This window comes from Hippichthys cyanospilos, chromosome 16 (assembly GCF_059441005.1).
Source record: "Hippichthys cyanospilos isolate Australia breed blue-spotted pipefish chromosome 16, RoL_Hcya_1.0, whole genome shotgun sequence".
In the NCBI taxonomy this organism is placed as follows: domain Eukaryota; kingdom Metazoa; phylum Chordata; class Actinopteri; order Syngnathiformes; family Syngnathidae; genus Hippichthys; species Hippichthys cyanospilos.
In genome coordinates, this window is record NC_142384.1 from 15563821 (window position 1) to 15591667 (window position 27847).

The 27847-nt window shown below is 41.2% G+C and overlaps 1 protein-coding gene and 1 non-coding gene across 4 annotated transcripts; both read right to left on the bottom strand.

The window, feature by feature from the left end:
* Positions 1-558: 558 nt before the first annotated feature.
* LOC148410898 (microtubule-associated serine/threonine-protein kinase 1-like) lies at positions 559-27847 on the bottom strand. Of its 3 annotated transcripts, XM_088437417.1 has the most exons (27): positions 27266-27847; positions 21521-21552; positions 14517-14611; positions 13354-13429; positions 12156-12228; positions 10948-11108; positions 10706-10781; positions 9574-9783; positions 8563-8664; positions 7289-7421; positions 6984-7051; positions 6627-6703; positions 6306-6514; positions 6106-6244; positions 5844-5976; positions 5455-5620; positions 5234-5335; positions 5019-5141; positions 4805-4914; positions 4567-4727; positions 4158-4417; positions 3903-4085; positions 3592-3821; positions 2933-3055; positions 2720-2853; positions 2447-2634; positions 559-2365 (listed from the first exon to the last, which is right to left on the bottom strand). In XM_088437417.1, exons 1-27 carry the CDS (start codon positions 27302-27304, stop codon positions 747-749), a joined length of 5022 nt encoding a protein of 1673 aa, XP_088293543.1. In that variant the 5' UTR covers positions 27305-27847; the 3' UTR covers positions 559-746. The 3 variants fall into 3 exon arrangements, with proteins under 3 accessions (XP_088293543.1, XP_088293542.1, XP_088293541.1); XM_088437416.1 differs by having other exon boundaries at positions 3903-4417; positions 21521-21549; XM_088437415.1 differs by having other exon boundaries at positions 3903-4417.
* trnat-cgu (transfer RNA threonine (anticodon CGU)) lies at positions 17523-17594 on the bottom strand. Its single transcript has one exon. It is a non-coding gene; the product is annotated as a tRNA-Thr (tRNA).

The following is a 27847-nucleotide window of genomic DNA, read 5'->3' on the forward strand; positions in this document are numbered from 1 at the left end:
CTTTCACCTCTACTCGTCAACGACACAATGTAAACTTAGAAATCCTGGACACCTAAAGTGGCATTATGAGCACATTGCATAGTGTCCCTGTGCAAGTTCATCCCAGATTTTATCCCACTGGAATTCAGCCCTTGAACCCATTGGAACATCAGCCAGCTCCTTTGACAATTTCGATATTTTGGTTCTGCAAAGTGAACTTAACCAAACGAAGTAAAATGGAATGTGGTTTGCATGTTGAGATGGTTGCAAAATTCACAGTGTTTACTACTTCTTGGTCTTCAGTATTATATTTCTTTTTTTTTGTGTTAATTTTCATCTGCTTTTGAAATTTATGTTTTCATGTACAACATGCAATTATTTTTAAATATATCTACAGCACAATGTGACAAAGACATCCACAGGCCTATAATATGCTAGTGTGCACACATTTACAGTAGTAGTTGATGCATCATGTTTATATATATACATATATATACATATATATAAATATATATATATATACATATATATATATATATATATATATATATATATATATATATATATATATATATATATATATATATATATATATATATATATATATATATATATATATATTAGGTCCAACGTCCCAAATGCAGTTTTTATTTCTCTTCAGGTGTATATGTTTGCTGAAAAAGGTGTTAATTTATATGATATGTTTGGATGCTTTTAGGGTAAAAGGCAATGCACTGGAGTTTGAGTTTCAATTATTTTTTTTTTAATCACAAATGATGCTTTGAGCCTCGACTGTTTCCTTTCTCCAGTTGAAGAGCACTACCAGCAGCCGTTGATTGAGCCCCACGGCGCCCAGGTCCACTCGAAGCTTCCGTTTTTCCCGCTGAGCTGCCTCGTTTTTCCTCACTGGACTTAGACGCGTCTTTGATCCTCGAACAGTCTTGTGTCCCCCCTTTCATCGGACCGAGTACCGTTTTGGCGACGCTCGTGAGCTGCGTGACAAAGCTGGCTCGATCCCCAGGGGAGTTGGCCCGTGGCTTGCTGGAACAAGGTGAGGATGCGTTAGAGGAAGGGGACATAGGGTTTTCCTCCAACACCTCCAGATGCGCCCGATCCTCCTTCACTCCTCGATAGCTCTTTGATGATCTGACAGCTACAGGCAAATTTGTTGCACTGTGGATCTGCACTGGGGTCGGAACTGGGGGTGCAGGGCCTTTAACCCTGGTTGTCTCTGTTTTTTTATCACCACCTTCTTTCGCAACAGGCTCTACAGATTTATGAGGTTTAGAGGACTCTGTTGATGCTCCTTTGCGACAGACACCTTTGTCTGCACCGACTATGTATTTGGTTTTGTCTTCAGCATTTCCTAAAGTTTTACTTGAGGAAACGTTTTCTATGTGAGCATCCTTCTGTTTTTTCTCTTGCAGCTGGAGGCACTTAGTTGTTCCTGGGGTAGGGACTTTCTCGCAAGGTTTGCTCTTGGAGACGGTAGCGTCAGACTTCACAATGTTTGTATTTTGAGATCTGATGACCTGTTTCGGTTTGGTCTCTGTGGTGGGCGGGGCTACTACCGAAGAAGCGGCGGCCTCGAGCGCAGCTGAACTCTGTAGAACCCCAGAGGTCGGTAATGTTATATTTGGCTCAACGGTTGATTCGGGTTTTATTGTTTTGGTTTCTGTACTGGACACAGCAAGATCAGAGGTTGTGGTTTGTGTATCTTTCTCTTTTACGGCTACCATTGTGTCACGGCTAAGAGGTGATTCCTGCCTTCCCAGCCTTCTAACGGGCTTTAAACTACTGCTTTCCCCTCCCAGAGGTGGAGAAGGGGAGGATGAGGATGAGGGAGAAGGTGGAGCAGGTCCATTCTCTCCCTCCATTTCAAGCAGACTCTGTAGGCTGTGCTCACAGTGAAAGGACTCTCTCCTGTAGTCCCCATGTGTTACGTCCAGACTATGTTTGCGTAGGCACACCCCTCCCATCAGAGGAGAAGGTGACGATGATGATGACGAGGAGGAAGGCAGGACAGGCGCTCCGAGCTTCTCTGCTGATTGCACTCGTTGCAGAAGCGGGGACCTGGGCGGCTCTGCGCTTTTGGGACGAGGACGGGCGATGGGTGGCGACGAGTGGAGCTTAACGGGGAAAATCTGCGTGGTATTGGAGCTGCCTACCGTGTGGCCGCTCAGAGGCGGAGGGGACGACGTGGTCGGGGAAGGGGTGTGGGCCAAAGGAGATAAGGGGATGTTGCCAGCAGATTTGCAGCGAGCCGAGCGGTACTGGCGGTGAAGTTTGGGTGACAAGCCATGTAGAGAGCTCGGTCTCATGTGGTGGGATGTGGCTGGAGAGTTGGGGGTGCTTGATGCGGGGGAACTGCTCTGTGAGGAAGTGCCTAGAGAGAGAATGTCATATCTTAGGGGCCAATTACATCACATTGTGATGGAAAATAGTGCTCACGTTTACCCATACTAACCTATGTGCGGGGAATCCAGTGTGGATCGGTAACTCTGAGTGGGTGAGCGGGCACAGAAACTGTGGGTGGGAGACCCCGGTAGACTGTCTCCAGATGATAAAGAGCGATTCAAAGAGGAGAGGCTGCGACTAGTGTGGAGCAAATTGGACTGCTTGGTGATTTTTCTGAACAAGGAGCTGCGCTTCTTCCTGTAACATAACCATATGGAATACAGCACTGATTTGACTGCAGACAAAGGAAAAAGTGTCAGCTTAGACTCGCATGTTAACTCACTCTTGTCCCTCTTTGGCTCCTGGCCTCTTGCTGCGTCGTGCCATTTTGCATTTAGAGCTGGTTTTGCGAGCAGGTCCCACTTTTATAGAGGTGTTCTCAAAGGGAGTCGTTGTAACGGTCACCTTGTTTCCACTCTGAAGATTAAATATCACTCATGTTAATTTACAAGTGAGTTATTCATTGGAGTCGCGCACATCGATAACTCCATCTCACCTTCAGGATGAGCTCTACCACCTCTGTATGGACCAGACCATGAACCGACTCCCCATTTACGTGAGTGATGAGATCACCAGCATTAAGTCCAGCCTCCTGAGCAGGGCCTCCATCCTCCACATGCTAATATAAATAATAAATTAACATTTCGCTCAACTGACAAAAAACAGAAACCTTTTCATGGAGTTTTGGCAGAGGAGGACATTCCGAGAAATAGAGATTGCTAAACATCAGTATGCAGCAGCTACTATTAGGAAAGAAAGTGTCTATTGTATTGCATTGACTAACACATTCTCCTCATTTAAGGTAGCCAACATGGCTGGGAGATCTGTTTGCGCTGCATTTCAGAGTCATGGCTTCATGAACTGAAATGCATACTGTACACAACTTTGCTCAACACATTAATTGTACAGGTTTTAAGAAAAAGCAATATTTAGAATTAAGTGATGAGATATTTTTTGTGTTATTTTGCTTTTTAAGTATGATCTGAATGAATAAATCGCTTGCACATAGTTGAGCAAAGCATTCTGGGGTGTTCGGAGGTGATGGCATTCAAGTAATAATGCTCCTTGGTGGATGTAAATGCTTATGCCAGGGTAAATGTTTGTTCATTAGTAATGGGATGTGATGGAACCAGGCGGCATGCTACCTTGACTTACCCAGACCATATGGTGTACACTGTAGACATCACTGTCTCCTATGTAGACTCGTATCGCTCGTAAAGTAAAGCCATACTTCTTCCCCGAGCGGTGGATGGTGATTGGGGAATGCAGGACATTTACCACTGGACAGTAGTCTCGACTGGGTGAGGAGTCCCGAGAAGAGGGGTTGGACGAGAGGGAGCGAGGAGACATGGGGCTTGCTAGGGGAGAAGCACCATGTTGCTCCACTATGGGGAGGAGAATTAAGAAAGATCAAATATATTCCAATTATTTAGACACTTAAAACCGTATCATTTATAATGTCTTACCAGCAGGAATGATGACAGATAAAGCTGTAGCGGAAGCGGATTTTATAACTTTATTTCCTGGTCGAGAGGTGCGTTTTTCTCCCTCGGCTGAGAGCTGCTGGTGCCGAACTCTCCGCAGCACCAAGTCCGTGGTGGCGCCTCGGGACCCTTGGGGCTCCGGAAGCCCCAGAACAGCAGCGCTGGCTGGTAAACAAAACATTCGAGTGCTACATAAGCATTTGGGCGCATACTTGAATCGTGGTCTATGTTTCTTACCTCCAGCTGGGAACCCGTTGTTTTCTTTGAGGAATGTCCTCACATCACCTTGCGAGGAGATTGCCCCCATGGCTCCTTCCAAAGAGGTTCCCCTGGCCTTCACTTGAGGCTGGCCTCGAGATTGGGACTGTTCGGGATCGACCTCGAGAGGTGAGGCCAAGCGGTGCGGGTCCATGAGGGCAGAGAAGCGCCTCCGGGCCCCAGATGGGGGACTGTAGTCGCTTTCAATAAAAGAAGACTCAGAGCAGGACAACCGCTTCCTATGAGAGGAAGAAAAAAGTTGATGAAATATTTTTTAGCAAATTTGTTCAGGCCAAAATGAAATCGCCAATCAATTCAGTGCATCACAGGGAAAGATCGATTACTCTCATCTTTTTTTTCTTTCCTATTTGGAGTAATCAGCACTCACATCTCAGGTGATCCAGTCCTCCAGGTCTTGTCCCTCAGCGTAAAACTACCCAGGCTTTCTCTCTTGGCCATCCGGTCCTCTCTCTGTACCTTGTGCTCTCGTAAAGTTACACTTGGGGGTTTATGCTCCAGCTGCGACAGGTGCTCCATACTGCTGTACACCTGTATTTGCAAACAACATTATAGCTACGAGGTAACAAATTGCATATCTTCCAAATATCCTTATGAACAGGTCTGACCTTGCTAAAGCGGGGTGAACACGAAGAAAAGCGATGTAACTCTACGGGCTCGTCGTCATTGGTGTCATCTTCATCATAGGAATGCACATGATGATAGCGCTCAGACCGTGCTAAATGTCGGGAGATAACGTCACGGTTGTTTGAATTTGCGAAGGATTATGTAGATTGCTATGCAAATTTGGGGCATACTCTGAAGTCACAGGAGGAGACTTACTGTCAAAATAACTGGTGTCCTCCTCTGACTCTAGGTGAGGGATGAACTCGGCCTTTTGTCTCAGCAAGCTGTTCCAGTTCACCTCGGTGAAGAAGGAGTGCTGTTTCACTTCAAAAGCACCTCCTACTGGGCAAAGATTGGGGTGAGAGTGGGTGGGTTTATTTTTTTTAAAAAGTGTGTTAGACTGAACGTATTTTTCTTCTCAATTCGCTGACCTGTTCCTAGTCGAACAAGTGGATTTGTCTGTAAAAGAGAGGAGATGAGATGTTGGGCATCAACAGGGAGCGCCTCATCTCCTTCAGGCCATACAATATCATCTGTGGGAGACACAGCAGGTCACACAAAATTGAACTAGAGGTCAGACAAGGTGAAGGATAAAATGATAGTGACATACGTGCATAATGTATACATTTGAGATGTTGCTTTGATGTCCCACCTGATATAACCTGTCCAAACAGCTCCTCTGGAGTGTCTCCAAAGAAAGGAACACACCCCACCAAGAACTCATACAGAATAATACCCATAGCCCACCAGTCCACTGGCTTTCCGTAACCTTGACGCAGAATTACCTCAGGAGCAATATACTCAGGAGTCCCACACACCTACAGGCAAAACCATGTTTTACATATTTGGTTGGACTTAACTGTCACGAATATTACGAAAGAGATCAAAATTGAGGTTTGGAAATACAGTGAGTGAGCATGTGAAGACCACGCACATACGTTTGACCACATGCAACGTAACAGAAGAAGAGATTTTTAGATTTTACCAATTGGGGGTTAACTGTACACTACAACTCTGACGGGTTAGCGTGCGCTCTCCTACCTGTTTATCCAAGAACTCACGAGTGTCTTTTTCAATGTGTCCTTCATACAGGTTGGTGGTCATACTCATCAGTCCCATTTTAGACAGGCCGAAGTCAGTAAGTTTGATGTGGCCCATTGATGTTATCAGAAGGCTGAGCAGGAAAACATACATTAGATTGATAAAACGATGCATGATTTATTACGTACGCCGTTAAGTAAACTGCTCCGTTGTTTTTAATACCTACTGAATCATTTGCATACATTTTAGGACCCTTTCTTACTTGTCAGGCTTGAGGTCACGGTGGACAATCCCATAGTTGTGTAAATATTCCAGAGCAAGCACAGTTTCAGCAAAGTACATTCGAGCCATCTCCACAGGCAGAGCCCCAATATTCTTCAGCAAGGTGGCACAGTCTCCTCCTGACAGTGGAATTCACAAACATTAACAGTAGGCGTGTCAAAATAACTGACATGATCTTACCTTCGACGTACTCCATGACCATGCACAGGTGCCGACGGGTCTCAAAAGAACAGAACATAGAGACCACAAAGGGGTTCTCTGCAAATGTGAGGATGTCTCGTTCGACAAAGGCCTGTTGGATCTGGTTCCTGAGAATCAGGTTCTGCTTGTTAATTTTCTTCATGGCAAAACGCTGGCGTGTCTCCAGGTGTCGGACGAGATACACGGCACTGATCAAAAAGAGAGAAGAAAAATAACCGTCCATATGCAGGATTATATTCAATTCTGACCCATTACTTGTCTAGTGTGGTCCGTCATTAGTGAAGCAGCTGTTCTACTTACCCATATGCTCCATGGCTAATGAGCTTGATGGTCTGGAAGTCTGCTTCACCTGGCGGTTTCATTGCTTTAATCTTACCCTTTGGATAACAGATTATTGAGTCAATAATTGCCTAGCAACATAGCTAATCAAATACACATGATCATCCGTAATCATGAAGTTGCTTAGGAATGAAGTAAAGCAAAGACAGCTATCATTTGAATAGGAAAGTCAGAGGTATTAAGTGTATGTAACTCAATGGTCGATATTATAGATGCCCTATTAAAAATTTACTTCACTAAAAAAAATATATGCAAAACAATGCACTGAGTAGATCAAAGTTCTCAGACTCAATCTAAATACAGTATGATACAGCTCACCTCTGTTGAGTCATCCGTTTCAGGTGTTAGAGGTCCTTCGCTGTCATAACTATCAAGGGTTACCATTTCTGATAAAGGACATATACCAATTCAAAATCAGCTGTTTGGTAAATACGTACAAAACGTGATTTTATAAACAGATTCACAAAAGTATTGAGGGCATTCAGAGCAATGCAAGTAGAATTTTGAGCGAGCATTTTTGAAAGAATTGGAACTCCTGATGTCTGATCTCAAAGCTTAGATGTTAGGTGTTTAGGTGACCCAATACTTTTGCCGTAAGTGTAGTTCCTGCCTTTCCTCCTCACCTTCAATCGGGTCTCTGGTGAGTCCCAATTGGCTGACAATATAGCGAGGAATGTCAGTTTTCATCAGGTGACCCTCTTTGGCAACATCTTCCGCCGCCTCCAACAGATGGTAGAACTCCTCAGGGTTGAATTCCTGCAATGCCGTTCATGAATGACACAGCAGATGACTACTGTACATCACGATAAATTTACATGGATGGATTGGTGGCTGGAAGACACTTCAGTTTCAGTTCAAGTGAGTTTAGGGTTTTATATTGCAAAATAATGAATATTTAGGAGAATTTATTTTTGTTTCTTATACGCTTCTGCGAGGGGCATGTGCAAGAACCGCTGCTTCAATTCAGTTCAATATATTTGGATTTATTGTTAATAATATTTTATTTTTGGTAAATACTCGTTTAGTCATCTGAATTCAACTTAACTAAGGCTGGGGAAAAAGTTGACCAAGTCTGGCAAGTCAACTTGTCAACAAATGTCTCGATTGAAAACATCTGCCTCAAAGCTCCGCCCGAATCATGTCTGATATGTTGGTGATAGCGAAATGTGCAATGTGTGTATAATCAAAAATAAGCGACTTTTAGACAAAGGGACAAAAAATCCAAGTGACGCACCATTTCTCTGCCGCAGTCACCTGTCCATCAAAAACCACATCAGCGTGTGACTCGTTGAGGTGAGGAGATTGATGGACGTCGCACCGGAATCCCCAGACACCCTCAAAAAGGCATCTCCCAACTCTAAATGACACCTTTGTCATGGTCTGTCTGATTCAGATGGGAATGTAGCAAGCATAATAGGACTGCTGCCAAGTATTAGTCACACTCTGCCATGGCAAATTTTAATCTAAATGCAAATACCTTCCTAACAAACAGATGGTGTTTTTTTTTTTCCACCGGATCGGTGGTAAATGTTGGGATTTTCTGCCCCCAGTACATGGCGCATGAATTAGTATGCTTAAATAAGTATAATGGGCAGATAAATGTGCCAAAATTTATTCAAGATTAAGATTGAAGCAGTTTTTTTTTTTTTTTTCATGAATACATCAGCTTTCAAAACGCTCTCGACCCACCAATCTTGTGAGGTAGTTGTACGCACAAAAATGCAGGTATGGGATATTGGACATGCATTTCGCCAAGTTTCAAATTCATAAGCTTGTGCCTATTGAATTTCAATGTGGTCAGTAAAATATATTTTTTCAAGTTAACGTCCTTATCCAAACAGCTCCTTTCTGAAGCCTATTATAGATGGAATCATTCCTATCATGGCATTCATCTTACCAGACATTCCAAGAGCCTAGCAGGTCGAGATATGATGATAAGAAGTTTTTTCACCAACTCTGTGACGAAAGCCACCTCGGAGCTCTCTGAACGTTCATAGGCCTGCCAGAAATAAAAGATTTCAATCAGTGAGAATAATTGAAAATGCAGACGGACAGATCGAATCAATCAGGCTCCCAAAGCAATGCAACCAAGCATTCCAAATGGAACTAAAGATAAAACATTAGCCTCCATTTATCATTTATTGCACTCACTCAATGCTTACATCTCCGACAGCGAAAGAATGAAAAGTTTGAATTAATTTATTGTAATGCCTTGTATTGACTTTTTGGTTCTTGCAATCGGAGATCCGTTGCACATAAAAGTCTTGGATGAATACGAATGCAGAGCGGTGCTGCCCAAATTTACAGTTTAAAGACTTAAGTGCCTTGCTCAAGGAAATCAGGCTAACATCTCTCCAGCAAAGACACACCCTGGAGTGAGCAACATTCATGAGTGCAGAACATCTTTTTATAGGGTTGTTCGACTGCTTCAGACTGCAGGTGAGGAAAAAAAAACCCGCAAAGCATCAAGGCCGCAAAAAGTGTGAGGCAAAACTGTAACGACCATAAATAATAATAGGCCAAGTCGTGAAAGTTGCAGATGTTATACCACTTAAATGAAGCGGAGACTTAGAGAGCTGTGTGAAGGGAGGTCATTGGAGGACAGAAAATGGAGAGGGAAATTATGCTCAAGTGTGGCACGGTTCAAATGGCTGAGTGCGTGTGCCCTACTTAAGTTGACAAATTATGCCCACGTAGGCACTGCTTTCATAGAAGAGCATGAAATTTGTTTTTGCGGTTCCAAGTCAATTAAGAGATTTGCAATATGAAAAAAAATATATATATGGGCTTTCATTTTATCTATATGGGCTTTTCATTTTGTACGATTGTTGAATGCACTTCACATTGCCGCTAAAGTATTAAATGATGAATTTCATTTTATTAAATGTTGTAGTTCACCTCCACCTACATCATGGAGAAGCTTCTCCAGGTTTTCCTGCAGCTCGAAAAAGTAGACGGATGTGATGAGTCCCTCGCAGGATTTTGTCAGGCAGTCCCTAGAAAGCTCAATGATCTGGTGGTGGATAAAGCTGAGAACGCCGTCGGCCAGCGGGAGAACGTTTTCAGGAGCATAAGCATGGATAAACTCTGCAAGTCTCCCTTCCATCTGGGCAGTGGCCTAGTGGAAACAAAAAGCAGAGCTCAGGCCTAGCCTCACTCAGTAGTCCAATACAAAACTCAGATCCCGGGATAGTTTTGAGTCTTTTGTGACATACAATGTCAACTGGAATTGATTTCTGTCAAAACTAACTACAATAGAAGATGATTTTTTCGGACTTTATTGACTTCGATTGCAGATAAACGCAATCCTGCAAGAGTGGTGGTTTTCACATGGTGGCATTTCAGGGGGTAGGTGAGATTTTCGTAGGGCTTCTGCAGGAATAGTACGGCTGTCGTTTCAAATTAAAAGCAAATACATTGGAACATGTAGCAACTCATTAATTGACTCCCGTGCAAATCGTTATATGTCTAAGTTTTGTTCAATTTTATACCTAGGTGAATTACCCCGAGTCGGGATCAAAACAGATATGTTGCACAATCTATCCTGGGGAGTTTCTATATAAGACACCAAGCAATACTGCAACAAATAAAAAAACAGGTAGATTTTGCTGCTTAACTCACATTTAATAGTCAAATATTAATCTGCATGGCGTGCTTTGACCAGTGAGGGCGCAAAGAACATATTACTGTCTAATTTTTTAATTTTTTCATTTGACCCCCTCTTCATGACATAAATTGAGGTGGAGCATCTAAAAAAAATGTGGTTTTGGCTTCCTTTGTTTGTCTTTCACTTCCTTGTGTTAATTGACTTATTTTAAGTTCGTCTGGCTGCAACATCCCCAGCCCTCATTTTTTCCATCCACCAAGTCTCTACTTTCAAGTATCTCCAGCAACTAAGTGCATTAGCGCTCTTCTTACCTCTAGTGTTTTTTCATCTCTATTTTTCATCCTGCTCTTAAGTGCTATTTGACTTTCCTGCTCCTGCCTGGCTTCATGCAATCGGGTCTGCTTGTACCGCAGTATTTTCGCACGAGTCTCACCTTTGGAAAGCGTTCCTTGTACACATGGTTCATCATGACTATCTCGTTGTCATAGCAGGATGAGGAGCGTCCTGGGCTGTATGGCGTTATCAGAGAAGTGAAAAGGGAATTCTCAATATTATTATTATTAATAACTAAAACAGCACAGGAACATACAAAGAACATACAAAAGGCCTGTCTGGTCGTTTATTTAACTTTGCAAGGGCAAATGAGTTTTCTGCTATCATGACGGTGCAGCTGACCTGAGACTACGGGAGCGCGGGCGCATGTGTGGGGAGGAGCGTCCGCCATCATCATCTGTGATGCTCTCCGTGCTGCCAAAGTGCTTGGATAAGAAGTGGAGCTCGTCCATGGTGGGCTGGAACGGCAGCTGGTGCAGCCGCTCGTGAGAGGAGCTGGACGACTGCAGGATAGCGTGACACGGGAGTAAGAGGAGGGGATAGCCGAGGGAGGAGGAGGAACAGGAAGCGCATGATGATTGGTAAAGGAAGCGGAGAAAAATGTTGAACGTTGGAAGAGGAAGGGAAACAAGTATTGGGCGGATCAGGAAAAAAACAGTGTGAGAGGATGTATGGTAACAAACAACACAAAAGACTGGTTGAATACAATGACACTTTGGCCTTCTATAGTTGCCGAGAGAATGACTTCCTGGTTTTAGCGTACCGTGTAGAACTTGTAGGCCGTCTATCCATTTTCTAGAGCTCTTATCATATTTAAGGTCGTGGAAGTAATTACTGGTATTTTTGTATTTAAAACTTAAGAGTTACAGCAATCCTAATAGCAAAGTAACAAAACTCACAGAAATGCATCTTTCAAATTCCCTCAGTATGCTGCAGCACAGTTCTATTGTCAACAATAAACCGTGATATGAATCCCTCTTTGACGGTCTTATGTTTGTGAAATGTAAACACTCTACATAGGATTTGACTACATTGGGCACGTATTGGGTGCCCGTGTTAATGTCAGCGGCCAGCTTCTCCAGAAAGCTTGCGCCCTCTGCGCCACTCTTATTGTGTCCCACTTGTTCTAGCAGCCTGGCGCTAATCAGCCCCCCCCCCCTCCTCCAATTAATGCCAGATGGCGAGCAGCTTCCCAAGTCAGTGACGCAAACTTACGCAGTAAGGCACATGCCCAAACACAGTGAGACTTGGCACGGTGATTACAGTGCAGCTAAATCGGAAGAAGCAATTCCATTTAGCGTGGATCCTTTAAAGGTATGATCCGAGGTTTGTTTTCATTCATCACGATGAACGATTTTGGTTGCTTTGAAAGTGCGTAATTGTTAATATGATGACGGATTCGCACTCCAGGTCTTAACTCTCGCTTAAGTCATTTTAGCAAATACTAGAACAGAATAAACAGGTTGAAAATGGATGGGGAGTTTTTCAAGTATTCGCTAAGTCGTTGTGCTGCTGTAACAGGAACGAATGATGAATTTTCGGTTACTTACCGTTGAACTGGGGGTGTTTGTGCCATAACCAGACGAGGGCAAAGATGCTAAAGACCAACGGCGTCCATCAGCCCTGTTGCAAACACAAATGTAAAATCACTTAAAGCTTTAAATATATCCAGCAGATCATATATCATTTGTGATACCAGCTCCATTATTGTACTTGATGACACATTACTTCATTCATTGAAGGTTTTTGTCATGTTTTCGCTGCTTTATTTTCTTTGTCAGCTGTCGTTGAGTTTAATTTTTTTCTTTTAGGCCAGTCCATTTCAAATAGGGGGACGCCAGCTGATGTCTGTGGGGTTGATGTCAAAAATTTTTTGACACTTCTACCATCAGTTATCGAAATAAGAGATGGGATAAAAGATAAAGAACTAGTCAAAATAATCTTTTGCAAAAGAGGGAGTTTCAAATACACATTTTTTTACTTGATTTGATAGTGACTGAAGATATACTGGCGAAACTAGTCTAGCAGATCATAAAACCATTGAAATGTCCTAGTGTATATCACACTGTATATACTGTACACGTACATATTACATATTCTGCAGAATGACAACATTCATGGGCCGCTAAAAACATGGATCAAAGCTTCAAAGCTCCTGCATCCAAACTGCTTCTCTCACAGCATCACGTCTCACTGCGACGCATCATCAAACACCCCCCGCTGCTATTCATGAGGCCATCAAGAGCATCATCAACCCCCAAAGTCTTTGTTACAAAAAAACCCAGCGCAGCTGTATTTGTCTTTCACAACTGTAAACCACAAAACCAACAACGCATTTTGTGACATCGCTAGTATAACGCACACTATTAAAGCCACGGGTGCTTGCATACGGTATTTGTGGACAGACTCCGAAATAGATCAAATATGCATTCAAATAGACCTTCGCACTTATACCAAAGCACCTGTCCACTCATACCAGCACAGTAGGGAGTCAGTAAACACAGAGTGACTGTGAATGTAACGGCTTGGCCCAGTCACACGTGAGTCAGCCTGTTAGGCTGCCAGAAGCTGTGAATACAGCGAGAGGCCGCCTGCTTCCCAGCATGTGTAAGACCTCACACAACAACACCTCCTGGAGATTTATCTGGTGTGCACTTGTTGTTGCCTCTCCTCTTTCCCAGGATCATTGGAAAAAAAACATAAAAAAGACTAAGCATTACACTTGATATAGTTAAGTATCAATTGTACCTTCTGGAGGACGCAAAGGAGAAGTGAGCAGGGGTGCTTGGTGAGAAGTTTCTCGGGCTGTCCAGTGGACTGCTCCCTGCAGGAACAACGAGAACGATGAACGCAAATGAAAAAAAAAATGCTCTTAGTAGACAAATAAAGCTCTTTTGATTTGAAGCCAAATGATCTCTGAAGTAGCCTGATGGTTTGTCTCTTGATGCCAGTATCTAGCTTAATGAATAAGAACTTTTAAGAGAAATTGGAGTCAAGTCAAACATCGATTTCTTAATTTAATCAAACTGAATCTGAATGGGGCAGCACGGTGGGAGAGCGGTTAGCACGTCTGCCTCAAAGTGTGGAGGGTCTGTGTTAGGTTTAGGCAATCTAGAACGTTTAATAAACAACAAACAGGAAGGAAGACAACTAGGTCTTTTTCTCGCGAGGAAAGCTGACAGTTCTCAGTTCTTCTTCTGGTCCTTTGTTGTTTTAGTAAACTTTTTACAGCAGTTGATTTGGATTTCATAAAGACACATTTACCACTGTTAGTGAGACAGATTATTGTTTGTTGCACTAATTGTGTGTATTATTTACATATTACTGTATATTATGATTTTTCAAGATTATAGTTAACTTTTGACAAATACAGTCTTCGGGACGTTATTAAGATACAGTTCATGCTGTACACATCTTGTATCCTCCATGCCTGACAGACAAATTTGCGATGTAAAGAAAGGATTTTCTTCTTTTTGCGTGCTTTCTGATTTAATTCTAATAGAGAGATTATGGCCAATACAGCAATTCCAAAACAATAAATCTACAGATAGTATACAGTAAGACGTTTATACAGTATTTTATAATGAACTCATTGTTACTCAAGAATGTGTGGTAAACATCTGTGGACCGTTGACATTTAATGTGCATTTTCATATGAAATTCTTGTGAAAGATATTAGCACTTCAGATATCCTGCAAACATATTTTGATCAATAATTCTTTCTTTTTATCTCAGAAAGGGGGCATTAAGCACATACCGATACACTATTGCAATTTAAAGGATTGTAGCTTTGCTCAAATATTTTTAAACCTCGCACTGTTGATTGGAATTCACGAGGGAAAAAAAAAAAAAAAACTCTGTAAAAATGGTCCTGAATCCGAAATGTGGCATTCTAGTGCTACTGTAATTACCGAGGTGTCCAGGAAGAGGCAGAGGGGAGTGTGGGCGAGGCAGAGTGGGGGAGGTGGTGGTCAAGATGAGGCTTTTCCTGTTGCTTGTTCGACAGCTACAAATAAAAACAGAAATGTTCACATTAAAAACCAAGATGGTTGAGTTTGTGTATTCCAAGATGCATTTGCACCCAGGTGCACATATTGTGAAAGAAGAGAATATATGTGAAAATGCTCCTCATGTTCTCATGTTTTTTTTCCTGAATGAAGATTGGGGGGGGGGGGGGGGGGGGACAAATTGTGACAGGAAATAGATGAGTTTCATGAAAAGTATAGAGAAACCCATTACTCGTCGATAACCTCTGTGGATAAGGTGTAATACAACAGTGGAGCCGGTCCACAAACAAACAGAGGGTTTATTGAGTAATAAAAATGTTCAAGGAAAAGCAATAATCGTGTGCAAGGGAAAAATGGTTTGGGTTCTTCAATTCACGAATGGAAAATATGAAAACTCAAATTTATACGGTAGATCCAAAACGATTAGTGCTCTTACATTTACTAAGAAAAGATAAGAAATCTCACATTTGCATTGAATACAATCCAGAAATGCAATATTCATTCATTCCTGTTTCCATTGTAAAATATTACCTTGAGGATTGTGAGGGCCTTATCCAACCAATAATATCTTCTTAGCCAAATCTATAACTATCCTCATGGATATTGATCTTGAATGCTGACTGTAATTTGAACTTAAAACATAAGTCGGTTAAATTCTTGTGCCATATGGCATCTTTTGAATCGCCTTCAAAATCCCATCCATCCTAACGGCTTATCTTCACACGGGTCATGGTGGGCTGGGTCAATAATATTACTGTACTGTATACGGTATCCTGAAATTTGCACAATAAGTATCCTGAGCCCGAGGAAAGCCTGAGAAAAATGATTTTATGTTATCCAAAATGCAACTTTTAATGGGCCTTACAAGGCTCACAATTGACAATTGGCTAAAAAAATAGATTTACCATGGATACACCATCCATTTAGTTCGTCCAATAGGGTAGAAATATGAAGGAAAATATGAAGCAAAACAGCTACGTTTTAATGGATTCTGTGTTTTGTCATATATTAATAGAAAACACGATCGGACACATACATCTACATGTGTACACTAACAAGTATGAACTGCATCTACCTCAGGTATGTCCTGACAGCAACACAAATTGCATCTTTATGATGCTGATTTCAAAGTGATGCGCCGAGTCCTTTAGTGGTCTTTCAAGAAAAAGTGAGGGCAGGAGTGAGCAAGGCACTCAGTGAAATGAAGCTGGAGACATTCAGGCACAAAGGATGCGTGATGATAGAAAGTATAGTCCATAATGGGCGGGGGTTAGCTTCTCATACCCTGACCTGACAGCTGAATAAGAAGTTCAGTATCTCTGAGGCCAACGGAGGGACTATCATGTCAGAAAAAGAAGTAGAGGGTAATTTTAAGTAAAACACAGAACATCATCGGAGACGACTCAAATCACCCCCAGAGGTGATCATTACTCTCATGGGCGCAAGGCAAACATGACCTCGATTTTTCTCTCACACATGCGTACACACATGGCAGTGAGTACATTAACGCTGCACAAACACGACAGAATGCATAAATAAATCCCATCGGTATTATGTGGTGTATAATGTAATTGTGAAAAAAGGACTGCAGTGCTAATGCTCCTATACAGTCAGGCAAATAGGAGTCTTCCATCTTTTCTATGCTTCTTCTGATAGCAATTACGGCAAACAACTCATAATAATACTGTACATACCGTATTTTCCGCACTATAAGGCGCACCGGATTATAAGGCGCACCCTCAACGAATGGCCTATTTTAAAACATTTTTCATGTATAAGGCGCATCGCGTTATAAGGTGCATGGAATAGAAGCTTTTTTTTAATAGTAAATCAGACCTTCAAACGTATGTTTGTTGGGTTTATTCCTTCCATTAACTCATTCAATGCCAGGGATGTATTTTCACGTATTTTATGACATTAAATTCCCAGTATTAAATCGATACTTAAGTACATTAAGGAGCAAGCGGGAAGCAGTAGCCAGTCCTCCATTCATGCCATTTGGTCACAGCTGCGTTGAATGTCAAAATCATCGCCCGAGCCACTGAAGAGGTGGCCAGGAGAAAGGTCAGACACAATGACCTTTAATATGCCCTCTATCCCTCCCACTTGGCCTGACCCTCCATCATCGGGCATCCTGAACATTACTGACAGCGTTTCAACTTCACAGGGGACAGCGCACCCAGAAACCATGACGATGAGGGTTTTACAGTACGTTCTCACACGCTCATATCCTCTTCTCAATCTGGAGTCTTACACTGCAGCTGACAGTAGCAATATCTGTCAAACATGGGTGCATTTAGTGCTGTCGGGAAGCATCTATCCTCAAACGTGTCCGACGAGACGAGCTCGGTGAAAGCGAGAGATGGCGCTTGAGAGAGAGGATCAAACGGAGTACTATGCAGTCCCATTTCTGAGAGAGGAAAGATGAAAAGAGGGCCCTGAAATTTAAGAGCCCAGGGTAGAGGATGCACCTTGTTTGAAAGGAATTCTGGGAACCTCTTGAGGGTGAAAAGAAAAAGCACTTTACAAATGAGATTCTCCAGCGAGATTCAGGTAACTGCCTCAGAGTGGTTTGCATATAAGTGGCTGAGGGAAGTCTAATAGCTTGTTTAGTTATGGAGGAAGTGTGTGAGTACAGGAGATGCAGCTGCATACCAACATGTCCTGGCATCGACCCCAAATGACTACTCATCATCAGTATTGCTTTTTATTGCATATAGCGCAACTTTCTAAATTAGCGTATTTTACATTATTATACTTTGCTGGATTAATGGAGCAACTTGCTAAATCATGCTGGGGTAACTTTGCATTCCTGTGGTGGTAATATAACGATGACACTTGTGATTTTTGGAAGTTCTTTAATTCGCACTCGCAATCTCTAGGGCTTGGGTATTCGTTTACAATTTCAAAAGGTACGGATGGGGATTGAACCCACGATTTTCGGTTTACGAGACCGACGCCTTACCACTTGGCCACCGCACCACATTTTGTTACATGACATGGTGCCCATGTCGGGCTCATTTACTTCCATTCAAAATTGGAAATATTGCCAATTTCTGACATATTGAAAACTTAATATTTTATCATACATTTCTCCCAATTTTTGCACTAATCCTTTCAATGGCAACTGACGAACAGGCCGCAAAGGAAATTTTGCGTTGACACCCCAAACCACCGTATGGCCGGTAATAAGACCAGGGTAGTATTACATTTGCATTAAAAATATCCATCAAATGAACTATAAACCAAATGTTATCTTTTTACTGCTGAAAATGCTAAAAAGTATTCCTTTAACAAAGTTTAAAAGTTTGGCATGTGCACTAGCTCCTCTTCAACAGATAAGGCCAAGGTTGGGCGTGACACATTGTAGCTTGAATGCTTTTAACATATTACGACTGGATTTATTCGCTCCTGGCTGTTCTGTGCATGAATGTGAATGAATAAAAGAAAGATTCAAGAGTCCGAAACAATCAAGCGGATTCAAATAATAAAGGATGAAAGAGTGAGACGGTAAAAGCTCGTATGCGTGTGTTGTATACTCATGTAACTCAGCGAGCTGCGCCCTAATGGGAGAACGGACAGAGATATCACCCAAGGGCCCTTCACTCTATGGCAGCCTTTCCATCCTTCACCTCTTGCGTAACCTCCTACTCCCATCATCCTTAGACCGCTCTCTAATTTGCATCTTGGGGGTTTGTGCACATATCTTCATGTCTTTTCGTCAGTGAGGCCTCCACTTTAATACAGGGTCAAATTTGATGAAGTGCTAATCGGATCCACTGAGATTGGCTGGATCCAGTCCCTGGGCGCACGTGAAGTCAGCTGGGATAGGCTCCAACACTACCACAACCCGAACGAGGAAAAGCAGTATCGCAAATTTATAGATGCGTAATCATATTCAGAAAATTAGCTCTCTGCACGCAATAAAATCCAAATTTAAAACAGGCCCTCCTGAGTATGATGAAAAGAGTTGTTCACATATTAAAAGCGCATAAGTGTGCCTGAGCACCCTTCCGTAATGGAAGCTGTTTTATTCCTTGATCAGCAAGGGGCAAATAAAGTCATTGCGAAATATTCAACGCGGGAACACATTTTTAATAGTGCTGGTGATATCGCGGGGAAATAATATAGCTCCCAGATTATTTATTGAAGAAACAGAACGATCACTATCTGATGGCTCGGGTTTCACCGGAAGGCTTTATTTTTTCAACCAAGTGTTATAAAACTGAATACATCACTTGTATGTCCTTATTTTACCGGATTAAGACCATTCAAAATACCAATTATTATAAAACAATATGCATGGATGTGCATTGCAGTGAAGATGGGATTATTTCAGATGCTTTGCAATATAAAGTGAAATTCATTTTTTAAAAAAGTTTTCACAAAATCGGGCTTATGTTTCCAGAAGTAAAATAGTATTATATTCTAATTCTACATTTAATTTAAAATAATATATAATACATAGAAGTAGCTCAAAAATTTACAGCAAGGCTGCAGCTTTTTGAATGCTGGCTAATCTCTTATATTTTCATACGTTTGAATAACAATTTGACCCTTCAAATTCAAGTTGAGAAAGTTGAGATTTTATAGAAATCCCAAAATGTACATCCTGGTCATAAATGCATATTTTTGTCAGTAACTGAAAACAAATATCCGCGATATCCTCATTTTGTGAGAAGGCATTGCAAGTACTCTGCAAGCTTGTTGAATCTAAACGTGTCATGCAAATATGTACAAATAATTGACAATAACGTGCAAAAATGATGCACTGCATTCTTATTTCATCTTGATTTTGTACAGAGGATGCAAAGAAACAGAGAACAAATCGTGTTTGTTTTGATTTCCCTTAAAATGCATACCTTACATGTCATGAAAACTATTGCTTGCTACGAAGCGATCAAACCTGCAAAATAATTAACCGCGCAAGCCTCTTCCATTCTCGTAATAGTGATTTGCGCTTGTGGGCCACAACATAACAACCACTCAAATTTCTCCCATGGGAAAAGGATGAACACCCTCTATCAACAATTCTATGAATCCAATAATTGTCATCATCATGCAATAAAAAACGAGTTGCGTCATTATCTTCACTGTAGTTACCCTGATAACACAAAATGCTCTTCATACTGGCCACAATGAAGTGGCCACTTAATGATGCCTTTTAACCCCACTTTCAAAGGTCACTCTTGATAGATCAATGATGCAGGTTAGCATAGAACCTACCTAAAGAAAGCACCATCAGCTTCCTGTCTTTGCCTCTTACTCCTTTTAGCGCGTGGGAACATGTTGGGTGCTGCCTGATTGTGACGGGAGCTGTCAGAACGCAGCAGGTCTTCGAATGCACCAAAGAGCTCTGACCTTATTTAAAAGTGCACTGCTGTGTGTGCGTGCGTGTGTGTTTGCGGAAAATCAAGGCGGCGCAGAGAAACAAAGAGGCATCAAGGGATTGCGGGTCATTTTTCCGAGGTACGCTTGCGACATTCATGACGCTTCTCTTCCCCTCTGCTTTCACTTGCATGCACTCAAAGATGAGTTAAAAGCTTTAACTGCAGGCGGTGGAAACGAAGAATGAAGGAATGAATGAATGAATGAATGAATGATGAGAGCAAAATGGAGATTCGAGGTCATGTGGACTGTTAGGTAACATTTTGAAGAGACTTAAAGATTTTGAAGAGACAATTCGCACTATGTATTCTCACAATGGGTTTTCCCCATGAATGAATTCAGGAGGCAGTCAATATGATGCCAATGAACTCATCTATAATGTATGCTGGCTGTTTATGTCTTCCTACGAGGGGAGATTGGATGAGGTATGAAACATAGCCTGCATTCAAATGAAAGATGGAGGAAAAAAAATATCAGCGCTGATGGAAAGGCGAGCAATAGAAGGTTCAATTTAGGTTTGATTACTCAGGAGATGACCAGAGATGGACAAGAGAAGAGCATGTGGGACGACCCCAAGTGAAAGACTTAACATGACGAGGCTGAGAAATAGATTGGAAAATTGGTACGCCTCCAGGGTCTGCGGAAAATGAATCGATACTGGTTATTTTCACACTGCGGCTCCAGTTGCATCAAGCACCTGAATCCAGTTTAAAAAAATGTTTTAAGTAAATACACATCTGCTCAAAAAAAGTATCTGGATCCAGATTATTTTTTTGTGTACAAACATTTGAGAAAATAAAATGGATTGAATTCAACACTTGCATTTTTTTTATTGTGTGAAATATGCCACAGTGAAAAAAAGTGCTTTGCGTTTCCTTAATTTGAACATGTATGGTTGCACATGAATAATTAATGTGAACCTTAGATTTATTATTGTAATATACATATGCGGGAAAAAAGAGAAACATTACATCAATTTTACACATTCTAATCCATGCACAAATGAATCAAAATGTCAAGGTTGATTATACATAACTATCAAAACCTGATAAATAAGGCATGTAGCGACAAATAATTAGTCATATGCTTTCCAACCGTCTGTCCCTTTTCCATATGATTTTTGTTGTTGATGAATTCTGGACAAAGAATACACTTTTGAAAAATCACTTTTACGTCATAAAATGATTGAGGTTATGTCATTGAGCGAAGAACAACTAGCCACTAGATTTTTATACACATATAAAAAAGAATTGCGAAATGCATATTAGTTCATTTGGACAAAAACATCTCATTACAAAAGCAGAAATGAGAACGAGCGACTGGAAAAAGGAGAATTCGCTTCTAGAACCATGGACAGCGTCTAGCCTTTGCCAGACACCCCTCATACTGTACTTGATATTCACACAAAATTCCAAAGCGCAAACACCGCTGTGCTTCATTGAAGAAACACTCCTCAAGGACAAAAGCAAAGACGGAGGGAGTGTGGACAAAAGGATGGGAAAAGTGAAAATAACGCTCACCTGCTGCTCTTGCGAGGCAGTGGCAAATCCTTCTGGAAGAAACACAAACACAGTAAAAGAGATCAGGTACAAAAAAAATCCACAAAGTATGTGAATTATGTACACAAAATGAGTTGTAAACACATTATTAGCAAAAATTGAATTTTAAGGGGACGTAGTTGATTAAATGTAACAACATTCCAAAAGTAGTAAATGCATGGCACCAAACAACCTTTTGGTTATAGGTAATATCTATTTATAATAGTTGTATCGACGCTTTTGTTTGAAAATTAAATCTAAAAAGACAAAGACCAAAATAGAGTGGGAACAGTTAACAATCACATGCATGACGATTGACAGAAAGTGGCAGAAAATGAAACATTTAGATAAATTCATAATTAAAATAATAATTTTGCTTTAAACTGAAAAAAAAAGGCTCCATCAGATTACGCACTATTTTTGCCATGGCAAATTCATTCACAACTATTTTAAAAATCGAGTAATCTTTTCTCGTCACTGGTTAGCTTAAAATTGCTATAATGCTCTGATTTTAGCATCTCAACATTAAGTATTCACTCATTTTTGCAAACGTCTGTTTTTACTTTGGAAAACAATGACCACACCAGTTTCAAAAAGGGTAGTTAGTACATCAAACCTTCTGATTTAACATGGTTTAATTCAGGGGTTGGCTCTAGATCCACCCTATTATTCTAGATTCTAGTTCATACTGCACAAGGCAATGATCACACAATGTAACATCACATAAGTAAATTTATAGAGTAAGATGCACTGAAATTTACATTTATTTGCATGCACGGTCATTAATTTCAGTCCCACTTCCATCCTGCAAATCCCGGGCCCATATGGGCAGGGAACACCATTAGTCGGGCCATGCCAACAAGACCTGGCTCTTAACAAAAAGACACACCTTGCCTGAGGTCTTTTCTGTCAGCTTTGAACATACCCTGGCTCTCCATATGTGTCTTCTACTTACGCTTGAAGGTCTCAGATGAGAAGCAATAAACATCATATTAGTGTCAGCTACAATTATTGCATTAACAGCTTCACACCTTTCATATGCAGGTTAACATTGTTAAGCCGCTGTTAGCTAAATATCGACTAACTGGTAACCACAGTCGATGCAATTATTAGCGTAATGGTTGTGTGTGTAGGTGTGTGTGTGCACGTGTGTGTGTTTATTTATGCGTGGGTCAATACGCGGGGCCGCAATTACCTCTCAAGGCAAAGGGCTGAGTCTCATCACAATAAATAAACTTTTCCCCCCATTTGATCAAAGGCGGTCTATGAGCGCATTTCCGTTACGCCGGCTTGTCCCTGAGGCTTTACGGTACATGATGACCAATCAGTATTCACGAAGACGGACGAATATTCCAGCCGCTGATCCCTCCCCGCTTTGTCCTTCATTGATCATTCTAATTGACCCTGAGGCAACAGAGCCAAAGAGACCACTTCCAAGAGCGAAGGCTTGGCGCTGGTGATGAGGGTTAACCACAAAAACAAGTCTGATCCTTCATCTTTCAACAAGAACCTATTCCAGCATCTCTGTCTAGACCTTATTGTTGATCTTGCTTTTAGATACATTTTAAAAGTGGATAAACAATCAAATAGCACTGAAATTAAAATCTTTGGACGAAATCGAAAAGGAGAAATGCAAGGCCGGAAACCAAAAACGCCAAAAAAGCAACTCCTCAAACAAGATTACAAAGAAGGCGGTTACAAGTTTCACAGTAATAACATATAAGGAATTGCGTATGTGTGTCTGTGTGCGTGTGTGTGTGTGTGTGTGTGCACACGTACATGCCAATAGGTGTGCAAGCAATGTGTTTTTAAATAATAACACATACATTTATACTATTATTCCATCATTAACTTTTAATGCATTGACTGAGTCTAAGTTCTGTATGAGTATGAAATGTCTGATGGTGTTTGAATGCACCACATGCACCAAGACGTTAGTGGCCGGCGCTAACACTTGAAACCGTATCATACAATGACAGATGAACTGACTAGATATACGATGGCACAGATAATTGGACAGTGTGCGAAACCTGATTCAAGCATTTATCAAGGGAAAAAAGGCAGACAATGGTTATTTAGCTTCATATTTTGTAACTCAAACCTGTGAACATATGCTCAGCATCCCTCTGAGGGACTCTTGACTTTTCAGGCATGTCTAGGCAATAACACGTTGGCACATTAAACAAAGTGCAGCTGTCTATAGGCCGTGGTTTTCCACTTCAGGAACTTTTGGGGAAATTTAGGTCAGCCCTCAGTTATTGAATGTTGCGTCGCCTGTGTGGGGCGTCCTTTGGAGTCTTTTTGGCATTAGAAATAAGCAGCCACTGCCAGACGAGGCGCAGATATGATTGCTGCACACCGCACTCGCGAATCGGCATCATCATTTTACAATCGCAACAAAAGGACACGGCAAAGCAAACACAGCAAGTAAAGGGCGGAATGACTTCATGTTGTTCCTTTTGTTCATCCTTAACATCTGTTGAAACTGAACAATTAAATTGACCGACCCGGTAACTGGCTCAGATGAAAGTTAATTGAGAAAAGGAGCTTGTGCAATGTACCTTACAGCGTCTGAGTCTTCAAATTGCAACTTTGGAATTGCAACACACAGTCCACAGTTTCTCATGAGTGCTTTCACTACTCTTGAAGATGCTGTTAGAAATTGAATGAACAAGTGGTGTTCTTGCAAACACAGTTGCATAATTGTCAAAACCATGCAGTGAGTCCAACGGGGCCACAGACTGTGTGCTCGAGAATCAAATCTTCATGGAAACATGGCCTTAATTAGCCTATTAAAAATTCTACTACATTAATTCTCCATCACTTCCACTTTGTAATGTCTTTTACTGTCATCTTAGATTGTCTTTCTCACCCTTAATTCTACAGTACTGTCTATGTAAAATCCACTTTGCTGCTAACAGGTCAGAGAGCAACAACTCAAAATTAATTACATTAGCTAATTTGTCACTAGGCCACGATTTTCTGTTTCATGACCGATTTAAAAATTTGACTAATTTTGGGCTCCAATTCAAAATCTAAGAAGCCCTCATTTAAACACATAAAATCCACTTTTTATTATGTGTAAACTATTTTTTTTTTCCTGTGATATGACAGCTGCTTCACAAATGCCTACTGCTGTCAAGCATCAGGGCCAAGGATTTCTACTGCATGCCACCTCAAAATTAGATCATATTTGCAATAGAGATGCAATGATTCATTGATAAATCGATAACTAATCGCTTACCAAATCAATCAGTGAATATACTGATAATCTATTCATCTACACCTAAAAAAAACATGTTTTAAATGAAGAGATGGAAATTAAAATGAGGTTTAAAAATCTGTGATTCATCGATTAATCAACAAAATAATTGACTGATTAATTGGTGGTAAAAAAATGGTTGTTGCAGCCTCAATTTTTACAGTATTCCCATTTCTATTCATTACTTACATTGACTAGCCTGGTTATGCTATCAATACTGTCTCTGTTTTAGCACCATACTTCTAGATATTATACCAGATCAGTTCGAGCGGATTAGTAGATATTTTGCTAATTTTGTGATCTGATCAATGAGGTCATTGAATTACCACATCTACGTCTATGATTGGGCTGGCACAAATGAATTTTGAAGTCAGAATAGCCATACAAAACCCACTAAAAACACAAAGGGAACATGCCATTAAGATTTGAACCAAGGCTCACCTGTACTGTACTATACTGTACATCCTTAATGCACACCTTTTCTGATTTTTCTGTTAATCTGTTACTGTCAAAATGACTGCTGTAGAAAAGGGTCATAAAACACCCATGGTGTAATATTTAGAGGCCATCACCCTCACAAATACATTAAATGAAACTGACAGCACGTCTCTAGTTTGCATCCTCACACAAGGGTTTTAGACTTCATTAAATAGTCCAGTGTTCTAATATTTTAGTCACACTGCAATGTCAGTGATTAAGGCCAAATCCTAAATTCACAATGTATTATGGATGTGTGACCATATGGTGCACAAAGAGTCGTGTGTATGTGAAAGCGAGAGCATGACGGTTGGTTTGACGAGACCCAAGGGAATGACAAGGAAGCCAATCAGATGTCAGGACACAATTTGACACTGCCCACACACACAGGGTGGACACAGGCGCCAGAAGAGTTAAAAGTCAACCATACAATACATCTTTTCTTATACAAGCAGAAACTAGCCAGACAATCGTCATCTAAAAATGACTTTTGAGAGCCTGACATTGATGATATATTTCCTGCAGCTCATTATACGTCATGGCAGCACAGCGAGGAGCCTAATTGTGGAGATAATGAGACATGAAACCATCAGCACACTCCACTACTAATTCTTCCTTCATACCTTTCTCCTCTCTCGATCCTCCCTCTCTTTTAGCGGAGGCAAATTTGCCGCTGGCTATCTTCAAAGTACAATCGCAGCCTTTGCTAGCAAGGCTAATTTGTGGTTGACAAGTCGCTAACGGAATGAATAAATGGAAATAAATGCAAACAGAAGCACACATCGCATGCGCACAAGAGGCTGCGCTCCGCCCGGCAGGCAGCTCATCTCTGCTCAGTACACTTGACTGAATCATGCAGGGATTGGGGATGGGGTGTGTATGACCCATGATTAAGCAGGAAGCTCCATATCGAATGAGCACAGTGGTCTGCATCAGCACGCATGGGGAACAATTCATTTGCAGCATTTGGCCAAACGCATTGTTTGGCCTACATAAGCTCTTCTAATCATATTTGTCATGCTACGAGGGCAAGGGAACCTAACAGCGGCAGTGTTGGGCTGAAGAAAATATTCCTTGAGCGTCCCCAAGATGCCTGGAAATGTTTTATAAAATGCTCTAAACTACAGTACTCCTATATTCAATTTGACTTTTTGGGTCAATGAATTTGGGGCTTGTGTTTTTCACTGCATTGAATGTCTGAATCCTTCATTGTTATTAATAAAACAAATGCATACATTATCTTAATATATTCATTAATGAAGTGAGAACAATACTGTATATTGTTTTTTATATTTCGTATTGTCACATGATTCATATTTATGAATTAGTCATTAATGCTATGAAAGTACACTATAGAAATCAATATTGTTCATACAGTATCCTCAAGCATATGATGGATTTTTTTTAACTGATTAGTAAGCCATGTCAGTGTATTTGTTTTAACAACATAGTTTTGTGTTGCATTATTTGGTTTTAAAGTGTACATTATCATATTAAAGCATATATGCATGGGTAGCTAGATGCTACTCGATACATACATGCATACATACATGCATACATACATATACAAACATAAATATATACTGCATTTAAATATTGTACATACATACATCTAGTACATACAGATTGACATCCATCCATTCATGTTCTCATCTGCTTATCCTCACTAAAGAGTCACGGGTATCATATAATTATAAATACGGTTAGCAAAACAATAACTTGATTTTAACTCTTATACTGGTATGCGATGTTTTATTTCGAATTATCCAATAACAGTAAGAAAATACACCCAAGAAAAATATATAATCACAAATATAAGATGAAGTGATGATGAAAAAAGTTGGGCTACGAGTGCAGTGCACGGAAACAAGCTATCAGCCGTAACATGTTTATGAATTTTATTTGCGCTAAATAGAATGAGGAACCGAGATAGTATACGCGATATCGAAGATCACGTCACAGAAAGGCGATGTCCAGCATGAGCTCACCTGCAGCCTCCGGCGTCGTATTATGCCCGAGTCATCCATGTCTTCATCAAGTGCCGTCACACAAAAAAAAATGATCAGCTCGCCCTGCTCTGAATTTGGACCGAGTGGGACTCTGCAGAACTGCACCGCAACAGAAGCAACAAAGTCCTGAGCTGAGGGGTCCGGTGTCACGTCGAAGAAGAACACGTCACGACACAAATGTCAAGCGGCCCCATTGTGTCTGCTCTAAATTGATGTCACCGAGCCGAAGCTCACTGTTGACAGTCGTGCAGTTGTTGTCCGAGCATCCTTGACAAGCCGCCAGAGGTACGTCTGTCTGGGTACGGTTCTGGAAGCAGCGTCTGACTCCGATTTACGAGCACGAACCTCGTCTCGACTTGTCCTGCTGTGTCACAACAGCACCACAAGAAACGCGAGCTTCTCTCCACGCGAGAATTGACACTTCCAAAGCCCAGCTCGGGCAAATGCCTATTTGACGGAAGAAGAGAACCGCTTACTCATCCAGGAGCTTCCCGGTAGCCCTCACACATAATAACTCTCTACTCGATAAAACGCGTTTTCCCCTTCAGCCGTCCATCTTCA

Bases quoted from the DNA above. Each gene is read 5' to 3' on its own strand.
- LOC148410898 (XM_088437415.1), bottom strand. From the start codon at position 27,304: ATGGATGACTCGGGCATAATACGACGCCGGAGGCTGCAG. The intron at 7,422-8,562 runs GTAAGATGAATG...ACGGCATTGCAG, and splicing joins CTAGGCTCTTGGAATGTCTG to GAATTCAACCCTGAGGAGTT. The intron at 3,056-3,591 runs GTAAGTCAAGGT...TATTTATATTAG, and splicing joins GTGTACACCATATGGTCTGG to CATGTGGAGGATGGAGGCCC.